Source organism: Leptodactylus fuscus, chromosome 1 (assembly GCF_031893055.1).
Source record: "Leptodactylus fuscus isolate aLepFus1 chromosome 1, aLepFus1.hap2, whole genome shotgun sequence".
Classification (NCBI taxonomy): Eukaryota; Metazoa; Chordata; class Amphibia; order Anura; family Leptodactylidae; genus Leptodactylus; species Leptodactylus fuscus.
In genome coordinates, this window is record NC_134265.1 from 286,202,242 (window position 1) to 286,214,532 (window position 12,291).

Consider the following 12,291-nt stretch of genomic DNA (forward strand, 5'->3'; position numbering starts at 1 on the left):
TCCCAGGTTTCCTTTATGAGCAGGTATATACAGATGACTGTAGGAACGCCCACTGGACTCATAACCTGCAGCAAGCTGGAATGAATTGGCAGAAATCCAGACCACCAAACTACATCATTGTGCTCAGCCCTGTTCTATGTCATGATGCCTGCAGATAAAACTGTTAACATTTATAAAGAAACATAATGGACAAGATTCAGTATAAGGCTGCGTTCACATCTGCACAAAGTCTCCATTCAGGGATTCCGTTGCGGCACTCAGAAATCACTAGGCAAAAAGTCCTGAAAGCCAGACTTTTTCAATTGGTGAGTTTAGTAAAAAAAAAAAAAAAAATGGGCACCCAACAGACTCTGTGTCTGATATTTTAGTTTTTTTCATTCTTCAGGTCCTCCAATGGACCAAAAGATCGGATTTACCTGTGCATATGTTAATGTAGCATAACCTGTAATTTATTAACTGAAATCTCTGCACATTCAGGGCTTATGAGTCCAGTGGCCGGTCCTATCACTGATAGACAGCCAAAGTAAATGGTGCCCTAAAGTGCTAAAATGTATAATGTTCAACCATAAAAATAAATTGGATTTAAGCGGGAGCTCATACATAGATGCCATGTGCAATGTGAACCAGGTAGCTATCAAAAAAATATTATAGACAATCTACTTTTTGCCTTACCTGAAGGAAGCAGTGTCCTACAGCAGAATGTTCCTGCAGCGTTACATTATAAAACTGTTGTAAGAAAACTGGTTCATTGTCATTGACATCCTCAACTATTATAGTCACAGGACAAGTGGTGGTTAGTGGAGGAATACCATGGTCGGCAGCTACAACAACAAAGTTCAATGTTGTCTCTGTTTCGAAGTCAAGTGTTTTGTTAAGGCTAAGAACCCCTGTATCTGGGTCTAATGTAAAGACTGTGGAAATAGGACTGTCCTGGAGAGTATAGGTGATCCTAGAATTTGGGCCATCATCGTCCAAATCCTGGGCATTAAGGGTCAGTATAGCGGTACCAGCAGATGCAGCCTCTGAGACTGTGGCATGGTACCCTTCAGGGTGAGTAAAAGCGGGATACTCATCATTCAAATCTGTGACAACAACAAGTAGTGTTTTAAGAGTGTGTAGAGGAGGAGATCCTGAATCTCTAGCAAGCAATTTCAGTTCATATAAATCCTTTTGCTCACGATCCAGGGGAGATTCAACACACAAAAAATATATCTGAGGTGCAACAGAACGTAGAGAAAACGAGCCATCAGCACCTTCCAAAGTCAGAAACACCTGTTGCGGTGCACTCATGGAGCCATATTCAATGTTCTGCTGACCCATTATGTTCCTATATTGCTTTCTTTGTTCCTTATTACTGTTAGGTGTTGTATTGAACTGTGAATGTCTCATTTTGCCATCACTTTCTTCCAATGTATCACTATAGACAGTTGTGTCTACTTGCTCCCCTTTTTCCTGGTCTTGAGATGCCTCCAATGGAACATCCTGTAGCTCTAAGTCAGGGTCAGATACAGAAATTCTTGCAAGGTACTCGCCAACCCTTGCTCCCTCTGATATTTCTGGGCGTCCACTGTCAGTCAGTAGTGTGATTTGTATTTGCGGTTTGTTATCATTTACATCAAGAACTTTTATTATAACAAGGGCACTTGTAACCTCAGGTTGTGATCCCCCATCTTTAGCTTGTACTACAAGTTGATGAAGAGCTTTTTGTTCTCTGTCCAATGGTCGATTAACCCTTAGTACTCCACTGGTTTCTTCAACAAAAAAGTATCCCTCATCAGATCGTAGGGTATATCTCACTTCCCCATTGCTTCCTAAGTCTGGGTCAGTGGCATGAATTGTACAAATTGGTGTACCTACTGGAGCATTTTCCCAAACCCATCCTTTGTATTCTGTCTGGTCAAAGGTTGGAGGGTTGTCATTTGCATCCAATACTGTAATATCTATTAAAAGTCTTCCAGTTCTCCGTGGATACCCACCATCAAAAGCCTCAACTTCCAGCTGATACCTGTCAACGTCCTCCCTATCTAACCAGTGCACTAACACAAGATCCAAGGGGTGAAAATTAGAATATGTAAGTGACCCTTGTAAAGCCAGCTTTTCCTGTGATCTTAATCTGTCACTATTTCCCCCTGTATGCCAATCATACAGATAACCTTCTGAATGTACATCAGGACTATGGCCCTCTAATGTGACTTTTTGCTGCTCCCCACCTGTGTTTGTCCCATAGGACATGCCTTCTGCATAGTCAACATCCTTATTTTCTTGTTCTTCTGCGCTTGATTTCTCACTTTGTCCCATCTTACCTAATTCACTGTATGACTTCACAGCTATCCCTGCCCCCCTGTGTTCTGCTTGCAACCCTTCACTCTTATTGTGAAAATCTGAGAGCTCTACATTTAAATCATCATACACACTGTCCTCCCCAAACTTGTCATGTTCGTGCCACTCTGGAACATATGATAGATCTCTATTAGCCACCTTGTCTACCCCCACAATCTTTCTTGTCTGATCCCAATCTGCAAAATCTTTATCAGCACCCACCCCAGAATTGCTCTCCCCATACCTGATGATGAAGGCACTTTCTTGGCTGCCCCTAACCAAAGAGTAACCCCTCAGCCCATACTCCCCAGTGTCTGGGTCTCTGGCTGCAGGTAACCTGAAAGTGGTGCCCGGAGGTGTCAGTTCAGATATTTGCAGTCTCAGTGATTCTACAGGGAAGGTGGGCGAGTGATCATTGACATCTTGCACCTTGATGTCTACTTGAACAACATCTCCGAGCAAAGTGGCAGCCACAAAGCTGTAGTGTTGTCTTCTCTCTCTGTCCAGAATTCGTAATGTCCTTACAATGCCAGTCTCAGTGTCAATGTGAAAGTCCCTCAGCACTGGAGACTCTCCATCCTCCTCAGATAGGAAAAAGCCTTCACCTGGGCTCCCTTCTGGCAGTCCAGCACGGATGTCCCCTACCAAGGTTCCAGGTGGCAGTCCTTCATCCACTGCCAGGCTAAGATTGTACACCTGAGCTCTGCAGCAAGTGCCCATACAGAGCAGCATCAGCAATAGAGGCAATGACTGGCAGCAGCATCCCATCACTTTACCACCTCTACCTCTGCACCGTCTGACTGGCATCCTCTCAATCCAAAAGACTCAGTCTCCTAAAGGTTTTGTCACTGCCATGCATATGCATAGACGTCTTCTGTGCCAGTCAGTATGAGGCAACACTTTTATCCACAGAGTGAAGGACATGCACCATCCAGACTATCCTTTCTTGTGTCTGCAGCTCATATTTAAAATCAAGGACTGTTCTTGAGGTCCAGATGACCTGGCAGACTGTGCTGAGACCTAGAAGAATAACTCCCTCCTTTCTGGAAGAAATGCAGTATCCTGTCTCCTGTATTGTCCTATGTGCAATGAAGAAAAAAAACCTTCAATATTTCCACTCACATCTGGTTTTCTTCTGCTGGATGTCTGTCCTTTCCCATAGAATCAGGTGCATGCTCTGTACTATTACATGCTGATATTGTCAATAGGAAAATCATATAATCCTCTGGAGCAAAGATAAGAGAGGGAAAAGAAGCAGGAAAAGTTGATGGGAATAACAAGTGTGTGAGTGTGTGTGTGGCAGCAGCAGCAGCAGCAGCCTGGTCCCTGCAGTGCTACCTCCTCCCAGTACAGACAATGTAGTGTGCCTCACTCTGCTCTGCCTGTCTAGAGCTGTGCCTGCTCCTGATCATGTGATCCCAGGCAAGGGCAAAGCCTTCTCATAGAATTACACTGCAGCAAGCATCTGCTCTTACTATCACTTACTACTAGTCCTACAGCCCTGGCCGCACACTCATACTGTATGTCATGTAACATAGAACTAGAAAGATGTAGGGAAAGTGTGTTATGTGACTAATACACCCTCACACTGAATCATACACAGAATACAAAGTGTTACACTTACTTGTATATACTCTGCGTACTATAGTCCACAGGATGTGGCTGGATTTCCTATATGGGAATATTTCACCTATCAGCTGCTTATACTTTTCTATCAGTTACTTGATGTTTTGTTTAACTATTTGCTGGCTAAAACCCCAAAGTAAACTAGAAAAATGTTACTTTGCTTATGTTTTAAGATGACAATTCCAAATATACACCAAATAGTATTATAACAATAATAATAATAATAATAATAATCAGAAGTTTCTGAATTGCATTCTCTAGGAAAACTGAATAACAACCAATATTCTTGAAATCGGAGTACACATTGGTTTAGCCCAACTTTCCTAGATTCGGAATAACACATCTTTCTAGTTAGGCAGTATATACAAACTTTAACTTGACATTTCAAGGACTTTGCACATAAGTGCAACTTACCTTCTATCCACAGTATAGGGGACAAGTTGCAGATCAGTGGGGTTTGACTGCTATAAGGGAGCCTTTACTCGGAATTTCGCTACGCTCATTCTAAACGCAAAACTTGTTCAGAATGAGTGCGTAAAAAACAGCCCCCATTGACTTGAATGGGTGCCGGCATACGAGCGCTACCCATTGAAATCAATGGGAGTCTTTTTTCCCTATGCTTTCAATGTGATATGCGTATATCAAGTCAAGCTGGTTTTTATGCGCTCATTCTGAACAAGTTTTACGTTCAGAATAAGCGGAGCATAACTCGGTGTGAAGGCTCCCTTAAGACCCCCACAATCATTCACGTTTAAGTTCATTTCTATGGGACTGACAGAGATGGCCAAAGTACAGCCCTGGGCAATCTCCAGCAGTCACCTAGAAATGAATGGAGCAACAGCAACTTATGCTCTATCCCTTGAATAGGGGACGACTTGTAGTTATGACAAATTATAGCAAAATGTGGCCAAATGTAGGGAATATTCATATGGAGTGGTGTGGTGGGAAGATCTGGTTCACTGCAATGGGATAGGGTCCCAATCCGTACGTAATATGCAATAAAGATCCCACTGGGTCTATTTGAAATGCTTCAAGGTGTATTTATTCAAGGTGATATATACATTGTCAGGTATCAAATGAATGTTTTCGGCCTTACATGGCCTTCATCAGACTCTACAATATTTACAAAAAAAGAAAAAACAAAAACATAATAGAATATGTGTGAGTAATCAACCAAAACAAATGTATATGTGCAGTAGTGACACAATAGATATATATACACCATTGTATACAAAATCATCACACGGTAGGTCTTAAGTGTACAATGAACTGCATCGATACAATATCAGGTAAAAATTTCCTGGTTAGTACATACTGGCTCCTTAGTTTATAAAATAATAAAGCAAAATCACTAGGTTATCTACTGTAGATATTCAAAAGTCCCATCAGTTCTGTGCTGATAGTGCTATTATCCAGATAATGTAAAGGTATACATCCACTCTATGTCTCATTCCAACTCCACCCATAAGTCGTGATTTTAGAGCTATGATGTAAGTAAAAATGTGGAGCAGTGATTAAACGTACCAGTTCCTGGAGTGTGATAGGTATGAGAAAGGAAGATGTCCACACATATAGAGTCAGGCGTTCTGAATAGGATTACAGATAGTGTATTAGTTTATATTACAGAGATAGAAGAACACTGTGTTTTTATATGAACCTATTGTTAGCGCACCGTCAATAGACAACTGAAGTGTTTGATCTGAAAATGTGTCCTCTCTGGACTGGGTCGCTGGCTTAGAGCAGGAGGGGTGGAAGTGCCTCTGTGGATAAGGGAAAACTGAATGTCGGACATGCAGGACTTTGTGTCCGGTTAAAAAAAAAAAAACATTTTCGCCGTGGAGAGCACAAAACGCTCACCTGTGCTCACGGCCGGACACGGTCTGCCAGGTTTCCGTCTTCTGTCAGCAGAAGACAGAAGCCTGAAAATGTAGATCGTGCAATGGTGTGAACCCAGCGTAACATGTTTAAGGTCACAATGTGACTCCATCTGCTTATATTAGTGAAGGATGTAACATGGCAATTTTTGGTCACGTGACAGGATTCACAGTCATGATTTCTGTGTAAGCCTTGCCTAATACAGTAATACCAGTAGACAGTGATCAAATAAATTTGCAATATGGGGCTGAAACAGTAAAAGAACTAGTACAAGTGGAGCATGGTATTAGTATAATAGGAAATAGAAAAGAAAAGTACAGCGGACTTGCAGAACTTTTCTCTCTGCCAATTTTAAGTAGATTCTGCGGCGGAGTCTCCGACACCAACGCAGGTGTGAATCCAGCCTGAAGGCACCAGGTTGACTCCTTCTTTGAAGCTAGCCATTTGCTTTCCCTGTAGCCCAGACTGCCACGAAGACTTCTATCCATAGAGACATCTTGTCTTTTGCAGCATACCCCTCCTGTCTCTGGCACTTCTCTTCCCTTCTTTGGCAATACAATGGAATGACATTTTGGAAAATTAACAAGGATTTGTCTCAGGGGACATAAAATCTGTCTGAAAGTTGTACAAATGTTTTTAATTGTACAAAACACATGTATCTCAGTTTCACCACTAATCCAAATGACCATTAATGGTTAACGTAAGAGACCATGGGCCTTGTATAGGACGTGGGCTTTCTGGACCCATTCAAGTACCTTTGTTGTGGTAAATCTAACATGTTATTAAATGCTAAAGAGTAAATGAAATGTTTACATGTTTATTCAGTTTATTTTGTGGATTTAAGCCTATGAATATGTGGATGCATGATTGTCAGTGATGAGCAGAAGAATTCTACCTATTCTCTAAACCACCCTAAGGGCCCCTTCACACGGAGTAAACGCGCCGCGCATTGTGGCGCGTTTATGGCGCGTGTACGCCGCGTTTTTTACGGTGCGCGATTACGCCGCGTTAACGCCGCGTTTATGCGGCGTTAACGCGGCGTAACCGCGCACCTTAATAAAACGCAGCGTACACGCGCCGTAAACGCGCCACAATGCGCGGCGCGTTTACTCCGTGTGAAGGGGCCCTAAATCTACCACCAGCAACATTTCATAAATGAACATGTAATATGGGTGCTCCATTACTGCTGTGTCCTGTTTCCCCTAGGGTTAGTGCCTGCAGTCTAAGCTCACTGACGTGCTCCCATTGCCCTGCTCCTTCCCGCTCCCATCTGGTTTTCTTCTCTTTCTCCTCTGTGGCTCCAAGAGGTGCTTATACGAGGTGCGCACTGCCTCTCTGTCTCTTAAAGGGACAGTGCACTAACCAGCCAATTCCCTTTGCTTAGCATCATATCAACAAGGTTTTCGGCATACTACGCCTGCTGTAAGTTGTTTTCTAACCTGATACAACCTATGATTTGATCCTTCACTTTCCTGACTACATTCTCCTGTGACCAACCTTGGCCTGATCATGACTTATGCACCTTTGCTGCCAACCCTGATCTCCTGCCTGTACCTTACCTGATCCTGTATCTAGCCTGAATCTGAGCCCTGCTGTCTCTCCACCTTCTGGGCTATGTGCTACCAATACCACAACCACTTCAAGAGGTATAAACCTGGGAGCCTCCCTACAGTAAAGTTCAGATCCCTGTACAGGGGTCAGAAGTTGAGTACCAAGGAGGGTTCTTAGTCCACACTTTTAAAGGCAGCTCAATCTGAGAGCTCTCTAGGACCAGATACTGCAGTATATGAACACTGTTGCTGCCCGTTGGGATTCTGCCTCTCCTCCTGTAACCATTACATCAGTAGCTCCTCAAACCACAGCCTCTGCTACTATACCACCTTCTTCATGTTCACACAGTAGCATTACCACTGTGCAAAAGTGTGCCCTTGCCACTGTGCAAAAGTGTGTTGTAGATTTGTAAACCAGTGTATGGTCCATTTCAAGCTGAATGTATATCACTTCCCCTCTGGCAACCTGCTTGCTTAAAGGGATTCTACCATTAAAACATTTTTTTTTTTGTGTGGATAAGACGTCAGAATAGCCTTTAGAAAGGCTATTCGTCTCTTACCTTTAGACGTTGTCTCCGTCGCGCCGTTCCTTAGAAATACCGGTTTTTACCGGTATGCAAATGAGTTCTCTCGCAGCGATGGGGGCGGGCCCCAGCGCTCAAACAGCGATGAGGGCGTTCCCACCACTGCCATAGAAGTGTCTCCAAGCACCGCCTCCTTCTTCGTCCGCCGCGTCATCTTCAATGTCTTCCGGCGCAGGCTCGTAACTTCTAGCAGAGCAGAGCAGACTGCGCAGGCGCACAGGTCACAGGAAAATGGCCGCTTGCACAGTCTGCTCTGCTCTGCTAGGTTACGAGCCTGTGGCGGAAGAAGACATTGAACATGATGCGGCGGACGAAGAAGGAGGCGGTGCTTGGAGACACTTCTCTGGCAGCAAAAACCTACATGTCAGGTTTTGCTGTCCACTTGAAAAGTCAGACATCTTTGGGAACGGACAGTTAAGGACATCCACGGTAAAAGAACACACCCGATGTCCATTTAAATCAATGCAAAATGTAACGGACACAGCTAGTGTCCGATGCTAATGTCCACACAAGATTTTGCACAGACATTAGCAGCAGACACTAGCCGTCGGACACCGACGGTAGTGTGAACGCTCCCTTATTAAGAAACTGGACTTACTTCTTCTGCTGCTGAAGCCAGGGGCGGATCCAGGACCAGGCGAGTATAAAAAAAATTCAGTCAATGCGTACGACCTATAGTACCAACTGATCAAATTTTCAGGCTGTTAATTTAGTACATTAGGAACTACTATAATTGTAAACAAATAAGGTCAGTTTTATAAGTTGGTCAAACACAGCTAACTACCCTTCAGACCTCCCAGTAAGTAGGGCCCCGCCAAAGTCATTTGCCCAGGGCCCCACAAAGCCTGGATCCGCCACTGGCTGAAGCCTTCCTAGGTCTTCACTAGTGCAATTCTAAAGTGGGACAATTGGCCATCCAATTCAATACCCTAGCTGCAGAATTGGTGTGGAACAACAAGATTGATTGCTACCTTCTGAAAGGGGTTTTGCTGGCCACATTGAAGATGAACTGGCAGGACACAACATACCTTCTACCCTGGATACTCTGATTTACCTGGACATTCCTACTAATTTACAGTTCCAAGGCCATTCTCAAGAGATTGCTCAAAAAAGAAGAACTTCTAGACTGTCTCCTGTATTCCAGAAACTATTGCTTCCACCTCTGCTTCTCTACAAACTATGCAAGAGGACTGTGTGAAGCTTTCAGGTCTAGAAAGGGAATGTCAAAATATAGATAACCTATGTCTATATTGCGGAGGACAGTCGCGCTATGTCCGCAATGACGCACAGAAACAAGGAAACTGAAATGCCTATGGTTAGGAAAGATTATTCCTGTCAACGAAGATTTCTCTCCAAAACTAACCCTATCTGGAATGGTTGTTTCTGATGGAAAACATCTGCCTGCAACATTATTCATCTGTCTTTGGTCAACCAATTATAAATACCCACCTTCCTTCTGAAGAAACTTCTGAAAGTCACTTCAAGTAATGGTCAACTGCTCTCTGTACTGGTCAAGTCTATTATTAAAGCTTTAGAACATTGTGTTAGGGCTCTGCATTATGAAAAAAAAAAAGAGTTCCATTTTTTCCCCAATTCTGTTAATCCTTCTTTTTGGCATGTTCTGTTGCATCTACTCACTCCGATTAGTGACTGGGATTCCATACAGATCATTCAATGGGGTTCCCACTGTCACTCAAACAATCACCAAGTACACCCTAAACAGAACTCGGTTCCACGTAATTTACTAAGCCTCTCATCTCCTTATTCCTTCTATGCAGATGTATTTACTAAGAAGGAGGCTCAAACTCTGGGGCACCATTTTCTTTAAAACTGTATGAATAATTTGGTCTCTGCGACTTCACCCACTTTTGGACAGTTTATCCATTGTCGCTGCCAGAAACTGAAGCAACAATGGATAAAATCAAGCAAATTCTCAGGGGGTGGTTAATCCAGAAGTCTTTTTTGTGCAAAGGAAAGAAGGTACTTTTTAGGAACTCTTTAATCATAGAGCAAATGGTACACCAAGCCTTAAGGCAGCTCAGTAGTCCTGTATTCAGTGAGACTGTCCTGAATTTTGGGTGCTGTTCCAGGTGGTGGGTTCAGATATCAATTCTATCTGGATCATCATCATGAGTCACAGATTGTTCCCAAAGTATTGTTATTCAGTAGAGGATATAATGTTTCTCCCCTGCTGTAGATATAATCAGTGTAACTATTGTGTAACTATTCAATGAAGGGTAAAAAATATTATCCCCCAGTGAGTTTTATGCATGAGATAAGTTAGTTCAGCTGCTAGTATCCAAACCACAGAGGGTATGCACTAATCTCCCTTCTGTGTCTCTTATTGATCCAGATATCACTTTGACATCCTGCATGCAGATAAATGGTATATATCCACTGAGTCTTAAGATATAACAAGATCAGTGAAAAACTTAACTGCATGCAGTGAGACTTTTACTGGCAAAATAGCTTAATAAACAGATAAGGCTCTGAACCAGCAGCTGTCCAAAAGCAAGTAGTCTATTCCCTTAAACCGAAATAGGTGCAGCGCTACGAGCAATGAGCCAGAGTATCACTATATTGAGGAGTTACGAGCAGCTGAAAAGGTCCATTATAACCTTGTTTGGGTATTAAAGTGGTTTCTTCTACACATCTCTCCCTTTGATAGGGTTCATCAGGAGAAGATGAAAAGATGAAAGGTAAGTGGAACCAATACAAATTGCAGTTAAAACTGCAGTTCCTGGTGTCCTTATAGTGGACACAAGAACTAATATCCAACCGAAAATTAGTACTAGTGTTATCCAAGTCACAAAAAATAGTAAAATATTTAGCAACTACCCTGTTTCCCCGAAAATAAAACATGTTCTTATAATTAATTAGCTAACGAAATATATGACCTTTCATATTTTCGGGGGATGTTGTATGCAGCGGCTGGAGCAGGGAACAATCGGCAAACAAAGCGGGGAACAATTAGCGGAGTGCCGGCATGACTGCCGGTTGTATGTGATCCAGAAGGTGAAGGGGGGGGGGGGTGTCTTATTTTCGGGGAAACAGGGTAGCTCTTCATAAATATGCGTAATGCGAGGTTCACTCCTATTTTTGGACTTCCGTTCTTAATCCCCAATGCGCCTGAAAAATGGAAACCCAATCTGCTTAAATAGCAGTTGCCATCAGAAAGCTGTGGACTATATTGGGGTCCACCGGGTTTCCACCAGTTTTCCATCTGAAGAATGAAGAGAGAAAAGTCCTGCTTGGTGGACTGTTCTCTCTGCATTTTTCAAGCAGAATGGGGGACAGAATCCCCAAATGGGCAATGAGCAGAGATATGAACCCAGCCTAATTTGTACTACAAAACCTTCTTGTGTAACCATATATAATAATACACAAGTCACCTATTGTCTTGTAGTAGACATTATGCATAGTCCTACAATGTCTATTCAAATAATTCACAGAATCCTGAACACACCCAGACAGCAATGTTTCAGGGCATCATCCCTTTTTCATGCACAAGAAAGTTACTCCAAGACAACCAAGAAAGTTACTCCAAGACAACCTTACTGGTATAAATCTTCACATTATACAGTATTTTGGGCACTCTATAAGAAACAAATACACTTAACATACAAGATGCTCAGGATGCTCACTATATAGATATGTCTGAGCTGGCCACCAGTAGTTACATTCATCTAAGTTAAGGCATTTGTTAACCCTTAACATGTCTGATTCCATGATAAATAAGGATAAATCATTTACCCATATTAGCTCTTGATTCTGCCTGTTTCCTTCCCTATTGAGTCCTGTTGTGTTGATACTGCTACATGGGGCAATCCTAAAGGAATAAAGAATAATTACTAACGGAAAAGGGTTTCCATATCATAGAAATACCATCTGTACAAAATGTTCGTCTATAATCATAATAATAACATTTAACTTACATATGTTTATCTAATTCACAGATCTCTCAATGGATTACTCTCATGTCTGTAACCTGTCAGGTACATACCACTGAATGACAAATTATAGATACTGTTAGGTAGACATTCAGCTAAATGCTGACTACTTGTGAATACTAATTCATTATGAAGTCAGTGTTCATATGGAAAATTTCAGTCAAAAGATGTTAAAATGGCAATCACTGAGTGTTTGTGTTCCCAACTCTACATTGTAAGGTTTGTTGTTGTTTTTTCTTCCGTGTTCGCTGTTACATTTGGTCCTTACATTGTGGTCACTTGTTGCTATTGTTTCCATGGCTCATATTTTCCAACAACAGCAAACATGCATGAACCCTTTTATATTTTATATTTATCCTACATAGGTATCAATAGCTATACAGAATC

General features: G+C 42.3%; 1 protein-coding gene across 1 annotated transcript in view; it reads right to left on the reverse strand.

Annotated features, from left to right (window-relative positions):
• The window catches only part of DCHS2 (dachsous cadherin-related 2), a 198,875-nt gene extending 195,194 nt beyond the window's left edge, over positions 1 to 3,681 (reverse strand). Inside the window, exon 1 of the mRNA XM_075287847.1 lies at positions 673 to 3,681. Coding sequence (XP_075143948.1) covers positions 673 to 3,126 — 2,454 coding nt within the window. The 5' untranslated portion in view covers positions 3,127 to 3,681. The remainder of the gene's footprint in view (positions 1 to 672) is intronic.
• Positions 3,682 to 12,291: the final 8,610 nt, after the last annotated feature.